Source organism: Triturus cristatus, chromosome 7, assembly GCF_964204655.1.
Source record: "Triturus cristatus chromosome 7, aTriCri1.1, whole genome shotgun sequence".
NCBI lineage: Eukaryota > Metazoa > Chordata > Amphibia > Caudata > Salamandridae > Triturus > Triturus cristatus.
The window spans coordinates 725,383,131-725,408,116 of NC_140590.1; the positions used below are offsets into that span (position 1 = coordinate 725,383,131).

The window sequence follows — 24,986 nt, forward strand, 5'->3', positions numbered from 1 at the left end:
AGAGTAGAATAGAGTTGCATAGAGTGCAGTTGCAGTTGCATACAGTAGATTGTTGCAGAGTAGAGTATAGTGGCATAGAGTACAGTGGTGTAGTGTAAATTAGCGTAGAGAGCAATGGTTTTTGAGTAGTGGTGTAGAGTGCATCAGTGTGGAGAGCAGTGGTCTAAAGTGCAGTGGTTAGAATAAAGTGCAGTGGCATAGAGTAGTGTGGTGTAGAGTCGAGTGGTACAGTGTGGAGTGGTGCAGAATGGAGTGGCGCAGAGTGGAAAGGCATAGAGTAGAGTGTTTCAGAGTAGAATGAAGTGACGTAGAGTGGAGTGGTGCACAGAAGAGTGGAGTGGTGCAGGCTAAGGCGGAGGGGCATAGAGTGGTGTAGAGTGCAGTGGCATTAAGTGCAGTGGAGCAGAATAGATTAGTAGAGTGGATTGGCATAGAGTGTACTGGCATAGAGTGGAGCGGTACAGAGTAGAATGCAGTGGTGTATAGAGCAGTGGCATAGAGTGCAGTTTTGCAAAGTAGAGTAGCATAGAGTGGGGTGGGGTGACAGAGCGGAGTAGTGAAGAGTGGAGTGGCCTAGACTGGAGTGGCATAGAGAGCAGTGGTGAAGAGTGCAGTGGTACATAGTAGAGTGGGAAAGAGTGCATTGGCACAGAGTAGAGAGGCGTAGAGTGAAGTGGCATAGAGTGGAGTGCTGCAGAGTAGAGTGCCGTGAGGCATGGTGGAGAGGCGTACTGTGGAGTGGCGTAGTGTGGAGTGGTGCAGATTAGAGCAGATTTGCCTAGCCTGGAGTGGTGTGAGAGCAGTGGCAAAGAGTGATATGGTGCTTAGTACAGAAGAGTGGGGTACAGTGCATTTGCAAAGATTAGTGTGTTGCAGAGTAGAGTAGAAAGGCGTAGAGGGAATTGGCATAGAGTGGAGTGGTGTTGAGTTCAGTGACGCAGAGTGGAATGGAATTGAGTGGAGTGGCATAATGTGGAGTGGTTCATAGTAGAGTGCTGTGACGTGGGTGCCCAGAGCATAGTCAAATGGGGTAAAGTGGAGTATTCATGGTGTGGTAATGCACTGCCATTACAGACAACACATCTTCAATTGAAATGACCTTTACATTTGCACAAACATATAGGTTTACTGAGATAAGTATACAGCAGACAAAGGATAATGTGTGGAAATATCATCACCTATTGTATTGATTTTTTGGATCGTATTAAAATATTTGCTTCCACCACAATTCAGAATTACCCCAAAACGTGCTTCATTTGTGCTTCCCTAATTCTGATACATTCTGAAATATCTGCACAGTCCATTTACAGACATTTACATTTTGTTGTGTGCTAGAAAAAAATACCATCGTACAGCCTTCCGTCCGGCACACCCACAATACCCATCCTGATTCTCACATAAATCCTCTCACTTTGACGTTAGAGTAAAACAAGCATTTGCAATGCAATATGTCTCGCATTTACACAAGTTTAAGCTATTGGCATTGTAAATGACAATGCCTTTTTTATGTTTTAAAACTGAAAACAAAAATAAAAGGCATTGTCATTTACAATGTCAATAGCTCAACCTTGCGTAAATGCGAGACCCATTGTATTGTAAATAAAGTGACAATACCTTGTTGGTATTTGGTAAAGAAAATACGCGGCATCACCATCGTTTACAACACCCCCTCAAGAAAGCCATTGTAGTCGTTGGATTCACGTAGTGGTCCGCCCAGCATTGGCACAAATGTAACAACCGTTGGGGAGCAGAAACTCTCCCAATGCCTGCTGAAAGGGTAGGCAAAGCAGACATGTGGCCAGAGACGAGGTGACAGGGGTTGTACTTACTTCTTCGCTGTCGCCATTCCTTGAGGGGCTGCCCGCTGCAGATGTGTTCCAAGCAGTTCAAAGTAATAAAAACCCAAGGAAAGAGTCGCACTTGCATAGTATCCCTGTGCGCGGATCTCCTTCCAGTGCACGGTAAGGCGGCGCAGGTCCCCCTGCTGTGTGCACCCCCAGCCCCCTCGGCAGGTCAGGCTGAGTCCAGCAGGGTTACTGTCCTTTCACTAGCAGGGGCAAGGCAAGGGTAGGGAAGGGAGCCCCGGAAGTGCCGGCGAGCACCATGCTGCACTGACCTCAGGTGGGTCCAGGGAACGGGGTGCGGGGCCAGCGCGGTTCTGTGTCCTCGGGCGCGGCGACCATCTGAACGCACTCAGATGAACCGGCGTTTCGCTGCAAAGTAGGGCGGGGGCGAACACGACTCCACGAAACCCCCGCTCGGTCTGTCTCCTGAAACGCCGACTCCAGGGATAGCCACGCAATCCACTTTCCCAGAGACTCAAGGTTGGTAGGAACGAGGGGCACCCCTCGGGCTGAGGGTATACGCAAGGAGGTTAGGGCAACGAGGTGGCTTCGAGGGGCGCTCAGAGGCGTCTCTGCTGTCCAGGAGAGCATCTTTCAGAGAGTAAAACTCGCTTGACCAGAGTGTGGTAAACTTTACAGATCTGTAAAAAGGTGGGATCCGAGAGGGGGGGCAGTCGTTTTAATTGTATTGATGTCGAACGACCATTTTTGTGGGTCACCAACCGCCAACCGCCACAGATTTATGACATACATAGTGGCTAAACCCCATCATTAATGACACAAAAGCACTTTCCTTCATAAGCCGAATCTACTGTCATTGCCCATGCTTGTAACATTTACTATAAAACGTGCATTTGCGCATAAAAAAAGCAAAAACCTTGATTGGCTCCACATAGGGTCAAATCGGGTTGCCCTTATTGCCCTCTCTTCCCTGCCCCCGCTTTGTTCGTGTATTCTTCCATGTTGCTGTTGTACCCTGGGCAGGTTGTCCTAGGAACCACAATAGAGGGTAGCGGCAGGGTGGACTGTTCAATGTGCGATTTTGGGGGAGCATGGGGCTGTGGCACTTCATACTCTAGAGAGGAGTCTGTTTACGTTTTAACCTACACACTTTACAGGCTGCTAGGATGTCGGCCTTTCATGGAAACAGGGGAAAGATGCGCAGGAGATATGTCTTCTTCTGGGCAGTTCATGTTATGTCGATGTGTCTAGTAAGGTAAGACTTGACTTACTATGCAGATGAAGATGTTCCAGAAAAGACGTATCTGCTGACTGATGTTTCCTTATTGATGACTAAGTACCATATAATGTGTATCGGTAGGTTAAGGGTAAAATTGCGGTGTAGTTCAGAAACCCCACTGTATCCCACAGAAACCTTTCCAATGCAGAAATATATTTAATAGGCACGAGTAGAAAAGGAAAGGTGAGATGCAGGTGAGGTTAGCCAGCTATGTAAAAATTACGAACAGGTGGCAGTAATGAAGTTATTTATTGGGAGGTAATGGAGAATGTAAGGGTTCAATTTGCTGTTATATGAAGAGCTACGTTTTTAGTAAGCAGGTGAATCACAGGAAGACATGTTCAAGGGGAAAAGGAAGATCAAAAATCGTATAGAGGGATTCACAAATGAATGTTTGGATCAAATAAGAGCAATGCAAATTACAAAGGTCTGACTCGTTCTACAAAGACAACTGAAATACAGAAAACTAAATCCCTCAGCAGCTCAGAAAGTAATCAGCAGAAACATTATGCAGAGGTTGAAAAAGATAAAAGTTATTGGGGAAAAATTCTAAGACTGACTAGTACATTATAACCTAAATTTGCACAGATTTTATTCCCATTAAAGGAATAATGTCCATTCGACCACCTCAAAAATATTTACTTTTGCCTGTGTACGAAAGGTAATACAGTAAACGAGACCGGTTATCGTGCTGCAAGTGCCAACTTTGCCTTCTCTAGAGGTATGATAGGTTGATCAATTAAAATGTAAATGTCTTAGAAAGCTCCCATTCCAGGGCAGTCGTCTATTTCATTTTTAATGGTTAATCTGGAATTATGGCAAAGATTTTGATGTCTGTATTTAATAAAGTTATAAAAATTAAAAAATAACTCTCTATGCTATCCAATGCCTTTATAACCCACTTCTTGATTCACAGTCCAAACCTTTAGCTATCACTCTCTCCAAATTTGACTCCGCTACCAACAATTCTTCATCCCACTATGGGGCCGATTACGACTTTGGCGCAGTTGCGCCAGCTCCCTGCCAACACAGCCGCACTGATTACGAGTTCAAATAGTGCAGACGGATGGTCCTTTTACTTTTCCCATGGAAGTGCCAGAAAAACAGGCACGGCAATGGAAATGGCAAAAATGTTCCAGTATGGCATGAACTGTGAAGTCCATGCCGTGCTGGAACTGGGGGTGCAACAGACAGGCTGGTATATGTTGTGCCACCTGAAAGCATCACCATGGTGGGGAGTATGGGGGCTCCGTAGGGCTCCCCTTTTTTTCCCACTTTTCCCATGAAAAGGCTGGCAATGGGGAAGCTCATAATATGCTGGCCAGGACTGAGCCCGCCCCGCTCAGCATATTGCATTGCCCCTCTGCCGCCCAGCCGATGATCCAACGCTGGAACGAATCAGAGAGTCGTAATCCGGCAGATGAAGGACCGCCAGTGGTGCGACAGTCATAAGACAGCCACACTCATAATCAGGCCCTATGAATAAGTTCCTTTTCCCTACCTAACATAACCAAGGTGCCTTCTGATCAGCCAAACTCCTGGTTTCAGATGCTCTATAGGAGCAGCTCAATTAAAGGTTTGTCGCACTATCCCATAATTTCCCAAATTTCTTGGGGCATCCTCTGCCCTTAAAACACTATTTGTTCTATTGCTCTGCACTATTCATTTCCTTAACCCAGTCTTGCACCCGTGGCCAGTCTCCTTGATCCCATTTCCACACAATTTCTTCTTTGGCGAGCAGGAATCTCAGATTGACCAGTATCTTCGGCTACTATGTAATATTTTAGTCCCTCCACATGCCATATAGTGCCAGGGAAGCCTGCCCCTCTATCTGTATGCACAAAAGACCTCCAGCCTGGTCCACACCCATACCCAGAACGGCGCTAGCGGTGGGAAGTCCCAGATCATGTGGATGAAGTATACATGCTGATTGCAGGCACCTATCATCTCCCGCCCTTCTTATTTTGTGTAGTAATGTAATACTTTGATCTGGATCAAGCAGAAGTGTGCCTTTTTCACCAGTCCTCAGGGGAACTGTAGGGCGTCACTCCAGTCATCGTCATCAATGTCTTCTAGGTCTGCCTGCCAATGGGCTCTTAATTTGCTCAGGTCTCCTTGTGTGTTTGTCATTATTATGCCGTATACTAGGGAAATGGCCTTGGCGGCCATGTATCCATCCAGCACTTGTCTTTCCAAAGGGAACTCTTCTATGATCTCTTGCCTATAGGGGATCTGGGCCTGTATTCCATGGCAAAGCTGCAAGTATTTTAAAAAGCTGGTTGGATGACATTTCATACTTCCTTTTCAAGTGCTCCATGGGAACTGTGCTATTTACATACCCTAGGGTAGACAAGGCAATCAAGTCCCGAGTCCAGAACCCCGGTAGGGCCTTGATGGGGCTAGTTTAGTCACCCAGCCACAGAGGGGTCTTTGGTGTAGGTAGCTTTTCCCACCCTATTTTTCTTATTAGTCGAAGCCAAGTAGTGACCACCATGGTGATCACTGGCGGTCCATCGATCACCAGTCTGCCCCCATATATGGCATGGAGCTATCCCTTCTCACCCATCGCCGCCCGGTCCTTTCGAAATGCCCGATCATTCAGTTTGACATATATGCCCACTTGTTTATGATGCCAACTTGTGCTGCCTCGTAGTATTCCCGGACATTTGGGAGTGCTATACCCCCCTCGTATATCGAGCATTGGAGCATAGCGAGCGCAATTTGCAGCGGGCCAAAGCAGGGATCTTGGTAGCCTGTTAAGTATCTGGAAGAAGGTTGGTGGTATCGCATATGGGCTGTTCTGTAATACATATGTGAATCTGGGCAGTGCAAGCATTTTAAAAAGTGCTGCCTTGCCCATCAGTGAAAGTGATAGAGCTCTCTGGCATTTTATGTCTGCCTCTAGTTTTGTGAGTAGGAGGGGCTAGGTTATCTGCGTAGTGCGTTTTCTCATTGGTGGATATCCAAAGCCCCAGGTATTTGAAGTGATTGTCCCCATTTATACTCAATCCTGGTTTTTCCCCGTAGATCTGAAATACCTCACCCTACCTTACCAGGGAGAGTTCTAGTTCTGCCAAGCACAGTTGGATATTTTCTGCATAAAGAGAAATCCGCTCCTCCCATATGGGGTCCCATCTCCATTCCCAAATCCGGGCTACTATTCTCATCAATTCCGCCAGCCCCTTCAAAGCCAGCACAAATAACATTGGCGAAAGAGGGCAGGCCTGTCTTGTGCCTCATCGTATCGGGAACTCGCGGGATAGGACCCTTAACTTTAACACAGGCCTTGGGGTTTGTGTAGAGTAACTTTACCTATTTCAGGAATTTGTGACCAAAGCCCATTTTCCTGAGGATCTCGAATATGACCACTCCAATGTACTGAATGCTTTCTTTGCATAGAGGGGGCTATAGACAGGGGCTCCACCAGGTTCCTCGCCGCCACCACATTGACCTATAGGTGTCGCAAATTAAACTTCGTAGATATGTGGTACATTAAATCATTCTGGTCCAGGGATACCAGTGTCATGCTTCTCAATCTATTTGCCAGGGCCTTTGATAGAATCTTAGTGTCTGAATTGTGGAGAGAGATTGGCTGGTATGAATCCCAGCACTCTCTAGGTTTCCCTGCCTTGGGTATGGGTACAATTGTTGCTGTATCTAAATCTCTGGGGAACATGTCCTTCTGGTGGGCTTTCGTGGACGCCACCACTATCTCACTGGCCATTCTCTTAAGGAATTCCGCCAGTAATCCATTGGAGACAAGGGTTTTCCATGATCTCAGTTGAGTGAGGGCCAATTGCACATCCTCCTGGGTTAAGTCCTCCTCTAGTGCCCCTGCGCTGTGTCCCACAGTTGTCTACAGGGACAGTCACAGAAGAACTCCCATAAGGCCTTGGCTGACTGGTGTGATTTTGCAGTCCTGCATATAGCTTGCCATACGTCGGCTATGGCCTCCTGCCTCAGATTGGCCTACCATCTGGGTCTATTATCATAGGGATGTAGTACCTTTCTCGTTTCCTGGGGCTAAGCCAAGCCAAGATCTTGCCTGCCTTATCTCCTGCCTCATAAATGCATTTTGTTGCACTACATAAGTGTGCTTGACCATCTCCGTGACCACTGTTCGTTCTTCCTCCTGTTTCAGTGTTATGTAGGCTTTTTGTGCTGCCAGGGTTGCAGGAGATAGTGTCTCTCTAATTCCAAGAGTTCCCTCTCAATTTTGTCACTTTTTTGCTTCTGTTTTGCGCTCATCCCCTGAACCTTTGATATTTTCACTCCTTGTATTATGGCCTTATAGGGCTCCAAGAGCGTGGATGCCTCCCTTACTGTGTTCATGTTGTCAAAGTACACAAGAGGATGAGGATTTGGCCCAATGGCTAGGGCAGTCGACCGAAAATCTGAGGAACTGGGTTTGAGTCTCGGCAACGACGCTCAACATCCTGTGATTCTGGGCAAATTTCTAATCTTCCCGTGCCTAACAAAAATGAATGTGACCTTGTGTAATGCAACTGGTGCTCATGTAAATCGCTCTTATACGCAATACCTTCCGGTTCAGTTCGCGTTATATAAAACTCCCCCCAAAAATAAAAAATAAATAAAGTAGTATTTGGTGGCCTCCCATAAGCGCTCTACTTTTTTTGGGGTGGTGAGACGCCATGTCGCCATTCTAAATTTCTGTTTAGATTTCGAGTTTTTGGGTGGATGCTTAGGGGTGAGTGTTCTGAGATTCCCCAAGCCACATATTCCACCTCTTAGAATCTGTGTATATTTGTTTGCAGTGTAAAGAAGTAGTCCATACAGGAGTGAGTGTTGTGTGCCCCAGAGTAATAGGAGAACCCCTCACCACTGTCCATGCAGTGTTCTCCAGATGTCTGCAATGCCAACTGCCTGTGTGAAGGAATAGAGCTCTTCAGCCAGGGGCGGGGTTGCCCATCTTGCAGTGGTGCAGTCGAGTTCTGTATCTAATTTCAGATTGAAAACCCCTTCCAGTATTGGTAGTGCATGGGTCAGTTACATAATCAGATTGCCTATTGTACCCAGTGAGTCCATTTGCAGTCCCGGTGGGACCTATGCATTTACCAGCGCTATTATTTCCCCCTACCACTCTCCCAGTGTTGCAGTGTAGTGACTCTGGTCATCTGCCCCCGTTCTGATACCATGGAAGGGTTTTGTAGTGTAACCCACGTGGCTCACCAGCGCGTACATCCCTCTGTTCAATGCTCCACATTTGGTACCTTTCATGTGTGTTTCTTGGAGGAAGACACTGTCTGGTGAGTATTTATTTAGTGCTTTCATCACTGGGCCTCTTAATTTTGCTTCCCAGACATTCACATTCTATGTCAATAGTGTATGGGTTATCCTGTTTGCTGACTTGGTTCCCCTTTTCAAATGTCAGTCTTCCCCCCTGTATCGTATATTTCCCCTTCAAATCCTGTGTTTTGTGTCATGTGTCTCAACTCAATAATTGGTCCCCAACTTCCCTCCCACCTTACCTTACCGTGCTGCGTCCTTCAAACTGGCCTCCTGAATTCACGTTATATCAATCCCCTCAAGATATTGAGAATCTGCCTCCTTAATGCCAATGTTGTGCTCTGTATCTTGTCAGTGCAGTATCGAGGGCCATGCTCTGCACGGAATAGTCCCATGTTCACCGGAGTTCCCAAGGGGGGCTCATCCGGCACTCAGCCAACTGTCTTTCTCATGCGTGCTTCCTGTTCATCTTTCATCTGCGGTCATAGGGACCCTGGGTGGTTAGTGTTCATTTTCTCGGTCTCCCAGCAGCAAGTCCTACTCGTCGGTGGTCTCTTGTTCTTGTGCGTGAGTTTTCCAGCGGTTGGTAGTATCCATGTAGCGATCTCTCTGAATCTCTGCCATAGTTCCTTTTTGCCTTCGATTTTGGTGGGTGCCATTGTGGTACGTTTTCGGGGTCTACAGCATCAATTGTGCTCTTGCCAGTACTTGGTCAAGTATGACTCCCTCTTCTCAGGCAGCGGATAGTCATGTTTTTTCAGCCATTCCCATACCTCCGCAGTTGCCTCAAAGAAGTGAGAGGTAACCGTCTCAAGTAATCTCAGTTTTGATTGGAATAGAAGAGAATATGGCAGGACCAGCTGGTGCAGATGCCATTTAACCCTGATCTCTGCTGCAGAAGTTTAGCAGTTGTTCCACGGTGGCACGTGGCTGTGCCCCCAGTCGTGGTGGCCTGAATGGTACTCTATGGGTGCGTGCCATGAACCAATAAGATGTTTTACCTTCCAGCTTCACTCATGCCAGTCAGTCCTGCAGGAATAGCTCCATGATGGGGCCTTCTGTCCCCTCTAGGAGACCGACCAGTCAAACATTAATGCAGCAGGATCTTTCTTCTGCATCGTCTAAACTTCCCTAAAATGTGTTCATCTCCTTTTGCAGGGCCTGTATGCGGAAGGCATAGTTAAGGAGGTCTAGCTGCACCTGTGCCAGTGTGGACTCTGCCTCTGTCACCTTCTAAGCAAAGGTTTTATGGTCTACTCGCAACTCGTAGGGGCATTTTTGTGTCTTATATGGCTGCCAGTATGATGGCCTTGTGTGCCCCCAAGTCCTGTGCCACTGATTCCACTACCAGTGGGGTTTCATCGCTCTTCAAGCAGGGTGTCTCCACCCCCTGGAGAAGTTTAGTCAATTTAGGGCACACCATAATTACTCCTTTGGCCCTTCTGATGGTTAAATATCAAGGGACTGCGGTACTCCAAGCTATTTCGGTGGGGTATTCAGTGCCGCATCCTGCTCTAGGGCTACCTACAAAGGGTGCCTCTTGCGAAGCCTCTGGTTGGGTTATGGCAGTCTGCTGTCTGGAGGGCCCTGGGCAGCAGGAATCAAGGAAGAGCCCTTGACTAGTCCCCACATGCTGATTGGTTCCCTTCTTCAAGCTCCCAGCTGGCTGGCTAGGTCATTGGCTCCATGGCTAGTGCCTTCTTGCCTCTGTGCTGGTGCCGGCAGCACGGCTCGTTCACCTCAGGTCTGTGGACACAGAGGCTGTTCCTTCGATCTCTTTGGATTCCAGGATGTGCCCCCACTTGCATGTGGTCTTGGGGTCCCCTGAGGCCACAGGATGCTGTCTGTTGCGGGCCTCAAGTACTGGAGCACAGCTTTCACGCTGCTGTCTCCATTCATCCCATGCCAAGCCCCCGGAGCCCAGTTTTTGATTCTATTCATACTAATGGGGGTTATTAGTTATCTGCAAAGATTCTGCTCTTTTTGCTGGTTGGGTGCACCTTATCACACCCAAATTCTACTGTTCGCATAATTCCATGTGGCAGATTAAGTTTCCTAGGGTTTGAGCCTTGACCCATCCATGTTTAGCATATAGTCGGGCTCCCATTAGATTGCGGAGCCATCCTTATTTACCAGTAGTCTAATACTCACCTCTATTTAACAGTATCTTTCCAACATTGCGTGTTAGGGCTATAGCCTCAGAAACACTGACAACCATATGGAGTTTTTCATCTTACATTAAACCATTCTGGGACTGAGTTCATTCCTTTTCAGGTTGAGCCTACCAGACTGCACAGCTGTCTAGTTATGAAATACATATTGTGGGCTTACCAAGAACATGCAGGGGCTTGCAGCCCACCCATTGCTTACCATTGGTTGGCTTTTCTGTCACTCTCATTTGCCTGCTTCTTATACATACAACGGCTTGTCAGTCTTGTGTTTGTCCCTTCCATGCAGCCTAGCCTCTATACCACCTCTTTTGATTGTCTGGCTTCTATGTTTCCACTGCTTGCCTTTTTAAGCACCACTTTTTTCTTTTAGTTTTAGCACTCCAGGAGAGTGTATGTGTTTTCCAGCTGTCTCCCTTGTGTACTTCTCTTCCTCTGCATTCCGTGTTGCTCAGTGTCGCCTGTGTGCTTCTCTCTGCCCCTCCATGTTACAATCACTTTAGTGTCCTCCCTCGTTGCTTTTCCAACTGTGTGCTTCTTCCCGCCCACTCCACGTTGCTATCTTATCCGTTGTTCTTCCCCCCCATCCTTGCACTCTATGTTACACCCTCACCCACTCACCATCTGTGTTGCTTCCCCCACCCATGTCCCGCTTCTTTGTCACCATTACTTGCCCTCTAAACCCACTCATGCTGCGCCCCCATCTGTGCCCTCCATGTTGCTACTATCCAGCACATAAAAAAATAAAACTTTTGCCCTTTTTTTTATTTTTATTTGCCGATCCAACTCAGATTGGCAAATACAAATAAAAGAATTAGCCTACTTAATTTGTATGGTACAAAAAACAGTTGGTCCCAAGAGGAATATTTAAACAACAATCGTACCCAAAACATAAAGAACAGACAATCAAAATCATAATTTTCATCACAGATGCATTTTATTTCGCTTTTATAGTTTTTTAATTTTTTAATCAAGTTGCTCATAAGTGAGTAAAAGAGTGATTGGAGAAAGTGCTCATGATAAAGATCAAGTAGAAGATAAAGGTTTAAACATAAAAACAATATATACACATTTATACAAAAGAGGCCTGTTCGGAAAATATGTAACTACTGATTTATAACTTCTTCCTTAATGTCCTATGTCTTAGATAAGACGGGAATCGTATTTCCAACACAGGAAGTAGGTATGTGTTGACATTTCGAACCCAAGAGAGAGGTATGTCAATTAGCTCCTTAGGAAGGGGTCTTCATCAGAACAGGGTAGGGAGCAACCCAAAGTTTCCACCGGTCGGAGACTGGTGGAAGGGCCTCAGATCCAGGGCCAGCCGGCTCCTGGGAGCCGATAACCTGATACTATCAGACGTCCACAGGGATCCAACCACTCAACATGCTATGTCCCAAATAATGGACAGAATCCAAAGACTTTAAATGTGTAAAATGTTGGGCAGCCCGCCGGACGATGTGAATGCACTAGAATCGACCCAACCGACATTTTTCACATTTAAAGTCTTTGGATTCTGTCCATTATTTGGGACCCTTGTCGTGCTTGTTCTTCTTTCAGCCAGACAGTCTTAGTTGAGTGTTGGCTGTCAGTGATGGCTTTGACTATAACCTGTACGCTCTGCTGACAGGGTAAATCATTTCGGATTTATCTTTCACTCATCATCAACCATCAATTAATTATTTATTCAGCTGAAAAGCCATAACAGATACAAATATTTTTTTAACTCTATATAATACAGAAATCTTCTAAAATAATCAGACAGTAAGTAATAAAGTGCTTTCACCTTACCAGCATATTATTTAGATACATCCTATTAATTTTATGTCAATATCACTGAAATTTGACCTTCCAACTTAAAAGGGCCAGGTTAGCTAATGTAGGATCACTGACAGAATATCGGAAACAAAAATATCATGTGGACAGAATATCGAGTCAAAAATATTGCGGACCAAAATATTGAGAAGGTAAGTGCAAATAGGTAAGTATATATATACTATTTTTAACTCTACATCCCCATACCTTGAAGATATATACATCGTAAAGGCACATATGTGTGGAGTTATATATAGTAAAACGTTGCTTACCTATAGAAACTTACCTTCATAATATTTTTGTCCTTTACATTCCTGACACAATATTTTGTTCCACAATATTTTTGTTTCTAATATACTGTCTAAATACCCTACTTTCAAATTACAGTTGCTAAAATAAATAAAAGACTGTTCTCCCTCTAAAGATTTTGCACAGCTGTGTAATCTATTTGCTCTCCAATGAAAACAGCAGAAATCTGCTTTTGGTTGGGTCACCCCATTCTTTCCAAACAGTTTTACATGGCTCATAAAGAGTAAGAGGACACTACAAGGCATTTCGCCATTCTCTTGTAACTGTATTGTTTTCCTCTCTTTCCAGTATATAGTTCTAAGCTCGTGGTCTTTTTCACAATGTCTTAACACACTTCTGAGTTACACTGTAGTTATTCGGTGGCCCTTGACGACAACATAATGCTCAGACTCTTCATCTGGAAATTCATTTGATTAAGCACTAAATATGACCTTAATTATAGATTCCAATGATAGTGCAAACAGGAATCTTTGCAGGATCAAAATTCCAGTTCATGCAATAATTATAAGAAGAGGATACTTACCAGGTGCAGTAATTACCACAACCAGAAAATTCCCCTCCATTCAGATTTCGTCAAGATAAAACATGGCAGAATCCATTGTTGGAAAATCCTGGAAAAGAGGCAAAACATTCCGGATTTAGTAAGGCAAATACTGCAGTCACATATTGTGCCTTATTTCCAGGGCTAGTTTAGAAATGGTTGCCTTCATAGGACCCGATTCAGAGAATGTCAGAATAGGATGTATTTATGACATCTAGTGACACCTCATGCAAGTGTATCTGTATCTACTGGGTGTGGTAAATATCCTCCCACCCATTTGATCGTACTCTGAATCAGAAGAAGGCAACCATATCTAAGCAGGACTTTTTTTCCTTTATCCCCAGCTATGACGAGAAATGGCATTGCAGTGCCGGATTGATTGCCTTGCAAAACGCTATAAGGAAAGTAAGTTGTTAATACATATAAAAAAGACACATATCAAGTATTAAGTAGGCAATAAATATAGAGAACTTCTTGGGATAGGGTTTAAAAAAAAATATCTATAAATTATGTCTATCAAGAACAAATCTTGGAATAAGCACCATGTAAAACTAGTACCTATGTGCTATGAGCAGCTTAAATAAATTCAACAGAGCATATGGTGACATATCATTAATATTGCCCGCGAGAGTATATAAGGTTAAAGTGATCCTCTAACTGATCTTGTGCAGCCATTTATTTATGGAAAACTAGAGAATCAGTGCTGGGAATGAGTTACACAAAGCTCGATGATGGAGTCACTCTAGCTAGAGCTAGGCCTTTGATTACTTATTGCTGAGGCTGATAAGCTATTGTTGGCATTCTGTCCTCAGGCAAGAAAGCCCTAATAATAACCAGAAACAGATGCAAAGCCAGACCATTTCATGAGACAGACTAATCATGGGGGATAGATGCTAAGCTCCAATACTTCAGGGAGCCAATTCATATGTTCATTGAATAAAATGGTAAGGAGTAAATCGTGTAAAGAAAGTTTAAATTCTTATTTTTTTAGATCTTAAATTACATTTGCTTTTATATCAAATGGCACCACAATCAACCTCTACCTGCCTCAGATACAGTTTATTTGAAGACTCATGTGGGGCCTATTAACAAACTGCACTTTGCAGTACATCCCGTAGTGTTATAGTAGTGCTATTCATGTACTATTAAATGCTATTCACTAGCCATGGAGAGACCTCCGGCACTCCTATCTTTTCTGTGCAGATATCTCTGCACATGCGGCCTACGTTTTAGTAGTTAATGTGCAAGGGACAGGGGATTATGGCTGGAAAATAAGAAATACAAATACCTTAATGGGAGGTAATTAGAGATTAAGAGAGTAGTGGTTTAGTGAAGTGGGCAAATACAAACAGTACTAATTGTAGGCTTAAAATAAATATATGATTTCAGTACATTACTATTCTATATTAGAGTATTTTAGTATTTTAAATATGTTGATAAAGCTAAATAACCTTTAATAATTTCCCCATACTTTTCCATAGAGCGATCCCTGAAAAGTTATAAGTATTATCTTTATACTTGTCAATTCAAATGTAGGAGGCGCCATCAGGTGTGGAGACCGGTGAGTATGTAAGTCTACACCTAAGATTAACTTTACACTCTGAAATGGTGAACAGCATACGTGGTTAAAGTTGCTACTAGATAGATGCAGTAGTAGATTTACACATATAAATTTACCTTTGTGAAAAAGCCCTCCCCTTAGTTATCAAATAAGTGTCTCTTCCACAGCTGAATGATGGACTTAATTTGCTTGTCTAATTTCTCTATATGTGCATTCTACCTGTTAGGGATGTATAGAATAAGTGTAACAAATGAGGCCTCAAGTATACCGTTTTGCTCTAACCCAAAAATAAAAAGGAACCAAAGCGCAACAGCTAATGTGGACTTGTTGCTTGTTCTTGAGGATCTGTCTTATTATATCAATGTTGGATGGGGTTAAAAAGCAAACTAAACTGGGGGACACATTTTTACCTTACCTTGTTTTACCCTAAAAAAGGAACATATTTTGCTAAACAGTTTAAACCCTAAACATGCAAGTTGCAGAGTGCTACAGTAGTAAATGCAACTCATTCATCTTATTGCTAACTTTTTTTATGACATTTCAAAAAAATTGTCATCTGCTGTCCTCAAGCCACAGATAAGTAAAGGGGAGGGTAATTGCATTAAATCCAGTTAGGCCACATTTGTTTCCACCTGCCTGCAAATGTGCTTCTTACATACTTATACATTTCTAGGTCATTGTGCCTGCTGTAATCTGCTCTTTTGGAGTCTGGCACCGAGGCAGCCATAGGGTATTGTGGCGTCCCTCAGAGGTTTAACATATCCCCTCTGTTATTCAACATCTACCTAACTCCCTTACCAACCATGTTTCAACCATTCAACCTTACCTTTTACTACTATACAGATAACACACAAACCATTCTACAAATTGATTGCCCGGAAAGCCTCTTCACCACAAAACTTGACAACTGTTTTTGCACCATAATCACATGCATGGTGAGTAACCACTAAAAGCTCTGACCACAAATATAGAGATCATGACCTGCAGACAAAGACAAAACTAGAACTTTTTCATCCAAGGAACTCAAGATCCCTCCAACACCATCACGAGAAGTCAGAATTCCAGAACTAACCGTGGATACAGACCTATCCTTGATACCACATGTCAACAGCATTGCAAAGAGTGCAATCTACCCAATGAAAACAATGTACAGGATCTTTCCATCTCTTGGATACAAACAAAAACTACAAGCTATTCTCACACTCGTAATCTCCAAGCTTGTCTATAACAACACCCTATACCTGGGAGCACCCAGATTCATCATATGGAATATAATACTAACCAAATATTATGCTGCAAGGCTTCTTCTCGGCCCTTACCCAAGAGAACGTATGACCCCAGAACTACAATTTCTCCGCTGGCTAACTGTAGCTAGAATGGTAATGTTCAAGGAACTCTGCAGTGTCCATAGAGCCTCCCAAATAAAACCACTATACCTAGAAGTTTAATTCAAACAATACATCCAAAATAGGGCAGAGCACCCCAACCCGTGGAAACAAGACGGTCAATGCCTAGCCCACTCCAGTAGCCCTTAAGTGGAGATTATCCCCACCTATAGGGAGCCCAAGACATAATCCAGACATCAGACCGACCCTTAGATACCCCTTCCGAGAGTGGAGATTCTCCACACCTATAGGGAGCCCAAGGCATAATCCAGACATCTGACCGACCCTTAGATACCCATTCCGAGATACAGTAACGGGACCTCAGTGTTTTCAGTGTGGGGAATGGGGACACATTGATAGAAACTGTCCCCAGAAGAAAACGACCATAGAACCCATGGAGGTTGGTTATTTACAAGGGTGGGTGTTATGGACAGGTCAAGGGGAGGCGAAGTATCATCAATGGATGAGGGTCAACCAAATCCTCATGAAGGTCTTAATTGACTCCGGATGCCGTCATTCAGTAATAAAAGCAGAAAAGGTGTGTCCGGGATAGTGGCTGAAAGGGGAGACTGCATGGATCACTTGTGTGCATGGAGATAGTAAACCATATCCTCTAGCCAAGATACAGTTGGACTGTGATAGGCGGCATGAAATAGAGTGGGTGGCCGGTATCCCAGATATGGCGGAGGATATGATTCTGGGGACAGATTATGAGGAGTTCCCTCAGCTCCTAACAAAGACCATGGAAGAGAAACAGGATGCTTTATGGTGCCTTTTTCCCAGAAGGAAATAACAGGCGGTAGGTATAAGACCCAACTAACCCATCGAGAAAGACGGGCACATTACCAACGATATGTCCTTTCTGGTGGTTCTGACATTCCTTTCACTTCTTTTTCCTCTCCAACAGACGAGGCACCAGTAATGACCCGCAGCTTTAGAGCGGCACAAAGAGAAGATCCCATTTTGGAACGTGCTTGGGCCCAAACCATTGACAACGAAGAAGGGCAGGTGGGACCCTATTTTTATGTCTCCATGGGTTTGTTATATAGAAGAGTAAGACACCCAGATAGACTGGTTTCACAGTTGTTGGTACCGCTACCCTTTGGGGACCATGTTCTCCACCTAGCCCACAGGCAGACAGGGGGAGGTTAGGAGAGACAAGACTGAGGAATACCTACTACGGAGGTTTTATTGGCCAGGTGTGTTCTCAGACATCCGACAATTCTGTGCAGCATGTGAGAGATGCCAGAGGGTAAATCCTCCCCACATACCAAAGGCACCGTTACAGCCCCTCCCTAATATTGAAACACCATTTTCCCATGTGGGTATGGATTTAGTGGGTCCCCTGGTAGCGTCATCAAGAGTGTATCAATACATCTTGGTACTTGTGGAATACGCCACAAGATATCCCGAGGCCATTCCCTTAACCAGTATGACCGCCTCATGGCCCAGGGCATGATGTTTTTTTTGTAGGGTTTGTTTCCCCAATGAACTCCTGACATATGAGGGAACCCCATTCATGTCCCGATTGATGTCTCAGGTGTGTAAGATACTGGGTATAAAGCAGATACGATCTTCGGTCTACCACCCACAGACCGATGGGTTGGTGGAGCGGTATAATGCACCATCAAATCCCTGTTGAAGAAAGCGGTCACAGAAACAGGCAAGGATTGGGACAGACAGTTACAGTCACCAGGCAGGTCGCTCCCCTCACCGCCACGCAGCCCCCCGTGTGACCTGTGACTCTCTGCTGCCGCCGCCCGTGTTCAGCCCGCCTCACCTGCGTCTCTACTGGTACTGTCTTTGTCTCCTTCCTCTGTGCCCATTTTGCCTTTTGTACCTCCTTCCTCTGTGTCCATCTTTGCCTTTTGCTTTTTATACCTTTCTGCTCGTTTGGCCCGTTTCCCCCTTGTGCCCCCTTCCTTCGTTGTCCCCTTGCCTCTGTTTCCCGCCGCTGCGTCCCTGCGGCCCCGCCCCCTCGTCTCCCACCTCCCAGCTGCTCCTCCCTCCCTCTGACCCTCATATGGAGGCCGCGCAGCGGTAGAGAGAGCGACCTTTGACCTTGTCACCAGACAGGTCGCTCCCCTCACCGCCACGCAGCCCCCTGTGTGACCTGTGACTCTCTGCTGCCGCCGCACGTGTTCAGCCCGCATCGCCTGCGTCTCTACTGGTACTGTCTTTGTCTCCTTCCTCTGTGCCCATTTTGCCTTTTGTACCCACTTCCTCTGTGTCCATCTTTGCCTTTTGCTTTTTATACCTTTCTGCTCGTTTGGTTACTCCTCCCTCCCTCTGACCCTCATATGGAGGCCATGCAGCGGACGCGCGCAGCAGGCGCGCCCGCCAAAGGCAAGCCCGTCTACGCCCGACCGCGCCTGGACCGCGCCCAGTGCCAGAACCCCTGGCCCCATCCGTCTGAGATACGACACCGCTGCCCTCAATGCACTCAACACCGGACGACAACCCGCCTGCTACCGAGCCACCCCGAAGCGCACCCACGGACCCTTCACCTGTCAAGCCTGCAAATTCACTTGCCTCCGAACCTGCCCCCCGCCTGCCAGACCAAGCAACAACAACAACCACCTCAAATGCATCCTCCTCAACACACGCTCCGTCCACAAGCACGCCGTCGAACTCTGGGACCTCCTCGACACAACAGCACCTGACGTCGCCTTCCTCACGGAAACATGGATGAACGCTTCCTTGGCCCCCGACATCTCCATAGCCATCCCGGACGGCTACAAGATCACCCGGAAGGACCGCGTGAACCAAACCGGAGGAGGAACCGCCATCATTTACAGGAACACCATCAACATCACGATCAACGCCGAAGACACACTCTCTGCCGCCGAACAACTACACTTCCAGATTCACACCGACCCCAAGACCACCCTTAGAGGAACGCTCATCTACAGACCCCCGGGCCCGCGCACACAATTCAGTGAATCCATCGCCGACTTCATCAGCCTGCACGTCCTAGCCTCACCAGAATACATCCTCCTAGGGGACCTGAACTTCCACCTGGAGAACAACGACGACAACAACACCACCACCCTGCTAGACAACCTCGCCAACCTCGGACTCAAACAACTGATGAACACCCCCACCCACCTCGCTGGCCACACGCTCGACCCCATCTTCTCCACCAGCAACCACGTCTCCTTCAGCCACTCCACCGGACTACACTGGACCGACCACAGATGCATCCACTTCACCTTCAAAAAGACCACATCCCACCACCGCACGCAACAAATCCCCCGCAGATGCTGGAGCAAAATCACCACAGACCAGCTCCTCTCACCACTGAGCCAGAACCCACCAGCCGACACCGCTGACACCAACGACGCAGCCCACAACCTCACACAGTGGATCACCAACTGCGCCGACGACCTCGCCCCACTGAAGAACCCTCGAGGCAAGACCGGCAACAGGAAAACCTCATGGTTCACAGACGCCCTCAACAAAATCAAAGAAATCCTGCCGAACCGTCGAAAAAACCTGGCGCCACGAACGGACAACAGAAAACATGACAGCCCTCAAGAACGCCACTCGCGAACACCACCAGCTGATCCGCACCACCAAAAGGACATCATTCAAAGAGTGGCTAGGCAACAACACCCATAACAGCAAGGAACTCTTCAGCATCATCAAAGAGCTCGCCAACCCCAGCGCCAGCAACAACGACATCACACCGTCTCAAGACCTCTGCAACTCCCTCGCCACGTTCTTCCACTGCAAGATCGCAGATATACACAACAGCTTCGGACCCCAGACTCCACCTCCAGTCACCGAACCTACGACCCCCACCACCACCCTCAGCGCCTAGACCCTCATCAGCACTGAAGACACCACCCACGTCATGACCACCATCCACTCTGGCTCCCCCTCTGATCCATGCCCCCATCATATCTTCAACATAGCCGACATCATCGCACCCCTCCTCCGGAATGTCATTAACAACTCCTTCACGTCAGCCTCCTTCCCTTAGGAGCTGGAAACACACAGAAATCAACGCCCTTCTGAAGAAACCCACAGCGGACCCCAAAGACCTCAAGAACTTCCGCCCCATCCCTCTTCTTCCCTTCCCGGCTAAAGTCATCGAGAAGACCGTCAATAAACAGCTGACTGCATTCCTCGAGGCAAACAACTCGCTCGACCCGTCTCAGTCTGGATTTCAAGCCAACCACAGCACCGAGACCGCCCTCATCGCAGCCCCCGACGACATCAGGACCCTGATGGACAACGGAGAAACAACCGCTCTCATCCTCCTAGACCTCTCGGCAGCCTTTGATACCGTATGCCATTGCACCCTAATAACCCGCCTCTTCAACACTGGGATCCAAGAAAAGGCCCTGGATTGGATCACCTCGTTCCTCTCCGACAGAACCCAGAGAGTCCGCCTCCCTCCCTTCCGCTCAGCGGCCACCGAGATAATCTGCGGCGTACCCCAAGGCTCCTCACTCAGCCCAACCCTCTTCAATACCTACATGAGCCCCCTCACCGCCATCGCACGCAAACACAACATCAACATCATCTCCTACGCCGACGACACCCAGCTGATACTCTCCCTCACCAAAGACCCAGCCACCGCCAAAACCAACCTCCAGGAAGGAATGAAAGACGTCACAGAATGGATGAAGCTCAGTCGCCTGAAGCTGAACTCAGACAAGATGGAGGTCCTCATCCTCAGACAATCCCCATCCGCCTGGAACGACTCCTGGTGGCCCACAGCGCTGGGCTCCGCGCCGACACCCTCAGACCACGCTCGCAACCTGGGATTCATCCTGGACTCCTCCCTCACAATGACCAAGCAAGGCAATGCCGTCTTGTCCTCTTGCTTCAACACCCTGCGCATGCTCCAAAAAATCTTCCGGTGGATCCCCACCGAAACCAGAAAGACCGTCACCCAGGCCCTCGTCACCAGCCGACTGGACTACGGAAACGCCATGTACGCAGGAACCACACCCAAACTTCAGAAACGACTTCAGCGCATACAGAACGCCTCAGCACGACTCATCCTCGACATCCCTTGCCACAGCCACATATCCGCCCACCTGAGAAACCTGCACTGGCTCCCCATCAGCAAGAGGATCACGTTCAGACTCCTCACCCACGCACACAAAGCACTCCACGACATGGGCCCCGAATACATCAACAGCCGCCTCTCGTTCTACACTCCCACCCACCAGCTCCGCTCCGCCAGCCTCGCCCTCGCCACAGTCCCACGGACTCGCAGAACCACCACCGGAGGAAGATCGTTCTCCTACCTGGCAGCCAAAACATGGAACTCCCTCCCCGCACACCTACGACTGACCCAAGACCATCTCACCTTCAGGAAACACCTCAAGACCTGGTTATTCGAGCAATAGCGGCACCCCCCCCTCCCTTCAGCGCCTTGAGACCCTCACGGGTGAGTAGCGCGCTCAACAAATGTATTGATTGATTGATTGACAGTTGGTCCCATTTGCCATACGCACCCATGTCCAATCCTCCACGGGGTTTTGCCCCTTTGAGCTTGTATTTGGTAAAAAACCACGTACCCTTCTAAACATGGCCACTGAGAGGTGGGAGGACCAGGAAGATGAAGGATTAGACCTACTTGATTAAGCCTCCAAACTTAAACTAAAAGTAGAGACCCTATGAGAAGAAGCTCAAGACAATTTGGAATATGCACAGCAGAGACAGAAAAGGGCGTATGATGCCAACACCCAGTTAAGGGAGCTAGCTGTCGTGGACAAGGTACTGGTTCTTCTTCCTTCTTCAGACAATAAGTTATTAGTCAAGTGGCAGGGTCCCTAGAAAATCATGGATAAGATCACGTCTGTCACATACAGATTAGACACACCACAAAGAGGGGGCCATGGACAAATCTCATATTATTCTCTTAAAGAACTGGTTGGAAAAAGAGAACCCAACGCTGTTTGTAAGAGATACAAACCCCCTGGACATTACTGTCCCTGACAAAAGCACCAATCACATAGTAGGGAAAAAACCAATGGATTCTGATCTATCAGATACACAACGCCTACCTCTGAATAACCTAGCCCGTAAGTATAGCAACGTATTCTTTACCCAATCCGGAAAAACACACCTAGTACAACATGAGATTAGAATAGAGGGTGTAAACCCCAATCGTCTTCGTCCGTATCGAATACCCGAAGCATGGAGACAAGCTGTGAGACAGGAAGTAGAGGACATGTTGGTGGGGGGAATCATAGATCCGTCCTGTAGTCACTGGTCCTTTCCGGTGGTGCTATTCCGCAAGCTTAATGGGTCCATTCGCTTTTGCATTGTTTTTCGCAGACTGAATGAGGTTTCACACTTCGACACATACCCTATGCACAGAATCGATGAGATGATCGAAAGCCAGGGGTCTGCTTCATACATGACCACTCTAGACCTTACAAAGGGTTATTCGCAGATACCTCTCACACCCTCCGCCAGAAAGAAAACTGCATTTTCTACACCAACCGGACTGTATCAGTTCCGAGTATTACCTTTTGGGTTACATGGAGCCCCCACCACCTTTCAACGCCTGGTACTCAGGAAACATCAGGCATATGTTGCAGCGTACCTAGATGACCTAGTGATCTTTAGTCATTCCTGTTAACTTAACTGACAACACTTGGAGGCAGTATTGCTTACCCTCCGACAGGCTAGCCTGATGGCAAATCCAGAAAGTGTCTGTTGGCCACCAAGTCTATTCGATTTTTGGGGTATCACACACAAGAAGGCCGCCTTCGGCCTCAGGTGGACAAGGTAAAGGCAATCACAGATTTACACCCTCCCACGACCAAGAAAGAGGTCAGATCCTTTCTGGGACTAATTGGATACTATTGACAATTCACACCTTGCTTTTCTGAGTTAGCGGCTCCCTTAACAGAACTCTTGACTAAGAAACATTCAACCCGTTTACAGGAGTGGCTACCTTTACATCAACAGAGCTTTGACAGCTTGAAGGGGGCGATATGTGACGAACAGATGTTAGCCTGCCCTGATTTTTCAAAACAGTTCATTCTCCAGACAGACGCCTTGGACAGTGGTCTTGGGGCCATTCTCTCTCAGCCTGGATCCACGGGAGTGTTACACCCTATTGTGTATTTCAGTAGGAAACTACTCCCTAGGGAAACCTGTTAACCTACCATTGAGAAAGAGTGTCTAGCTATCAAGTGGGCCATGGATGCTTGTAGGTATTATTTGTTGGGCCAGTCTTTTGTGTTGTATACGGATCATGCCCCCTTTGTGGTTAGCTCATCAGAAGGAAACAAATGCTTGTATCTTGCTTTGGTTTTTGGCTTTCAATCCTTCTACTTCCAGGTCCGGCACGTCCCTGGTCGATTGCAGGGTCCGGCTGACCGTTGGCCGGTTGCCTCATGGCCCGATCGTCCATGCCTGGTTAGGAGGTGCTGTGGCAGGAGACACGAGGGATCAGAAGAGAGGCACCCTGGGGGCAGTGGAGAGACACGCTCAACAGTCTGCTCATTCCTAACCCGGAAGTAGTCACAAGTGAAAGGATTGAAGAGGGCGGCATGTTGAAGGAGAAGGGCAGCAGAGTGGAGTTCGAGGAGGAATGCGAGCGAGAAGCGGGAGCAGCGGAGACAGAGAGGAGAGCAAGAAAAACAGAGGACGACATCTGGACCTGGAAGGACGACGCGTAAGGCAGGGCAGGAGAAGGAGAAGATACTACGGGAAGTGCAGAGACAGACCCGAGGGAAGGCGTGACGGACAGGTCTACCGTGACTCCGGTCGGGAGTCACGGCTCAATGCAAGTGTTGTTTCCGGGGGATATACTGAAGCAGTGGGATTCAGCTTGTGGGTAGTGGGCAGGGTCCTAGAGGAGAGGCGTTGGGGAGGCGAGACCGAAAAGGCTAAAAAGGGGGAAACCACCTACAATCTTTCCCTCCCTTAGACACACCCACATATCCAACCTACCACCTCTGAGAGCAGTAATGTAGGTTGAAAAACCACCGACCTGGTTGATGGGAGATTACGCAGTGGTGTTTGGTGAAGGGCTTCGTGTGTGCGGATACGGGTGATTAACAGCCACGTATCTTTCTACTTTTCCCGAGGGCATAGTCGAGGGAAGACAGAAGAAAAGGCGGAGAGGAGGAGAAAAGTAAAGATACCTTGGAGTCTCTACGAGGGAAGAGAAACTCGAGCGGAGCAAAAGAGGAATAGAGATTTATAATTATAAATAAAAGGAAAAGAAAGGAATAAACCCTTTCTTATCTTATTGTGGCTCTGCCTACTTCTTGTGCTATCACACTGTGTTTTTTATTCTGATGACATTACTTATGGATTTTGAGCCTCAGGTTTTATCAATTCTATCTTTACATCTGGAAATATTTAACTAAATTGTTTTTTATTGTGTCAAGTTGAATTTCTCCCAGTGGGGGTTTACTATTAATATTATTATTAGTATGTAACTGTCTTAAATTCAATATATGTATATGTGTGTATCTTTTATGTTTTTTTATTATTAACTGATTAAAGATAATTCTGACTGACAAATGAGGGAGGTGTTTATAAAACAGCACTAAAATACAGCAATACCGTAGATAAAGAACCTAAAGATCCAAACCAAATTTTGTAAAAAATGACAATCCTTCACTGAACACAATATTTTAAAACAAGTAATGGCAAAACCAATAGGTCTTGCATTTGAGAACTATTGGTTCTGCCTTCTGTTATGCTGTACAACATCAGGAATAATGACAAAGCTGTAAAACATGAACAAAAGGAAAAAAACCACACTGATGCGGCTGTGTAATTTTGTAGGCGTGTGCATGCATCACGACGCATGGGTGTCAAGGGGCACCATTTTATTTTAATTTACTCATCCGAGATGGACCAGTAAATTTAAAAAAAACATGAAAATG

At 46.6% G+C, this 24,986-nt stretch overlaps 1 protein-coding gene and 1 long non-coding RNA gene across 4 annotated transcripts in view; one reads left to right on the plus strand and one right to left on the minus strand.

Annotated features, from left to right (window-relative positions):
• Positions 1-24,986, minus strand: part of CARD14 (caspase recruitment domain family member 14) — a 462,412-nt gene that overhangs the window by 265,632 nt on the left and 171,794 nt on the right. For 2 of the 3 annotated variants that reach the window (XM_085617432.1, XM_085617431.1), the window contains exon 2: positions 13,147-13,234. Coding sequence is in view for 1 of the 3 variants with exons in the window: in XM_085617433.1 (XP_085473559.1) it covers positions 1,830-1,846 (17 nt within the window). In the remaining 2 variants the exon portion in view is untranslated. Of the gene's footprint in view, positions 1-1,829; positions 2,044-13,146; positions 13,235-24,986 lie in introns of those variants that run through there. The other variant, XM_085617433.1, reaches the window with a different exon arrangement.
• On the plus strand, positions 1,921-23,529 carry LOC146810433 (uncharacterized). Its single transcript, XR_014966590.1, has 3 exons — positions 1,921-1,961; positions 17,018-17,118; positions 23,425-23,529. It is a non-coding gene; the product is annotated as an uncharacterized LOC146810433 (long non-coding RNA).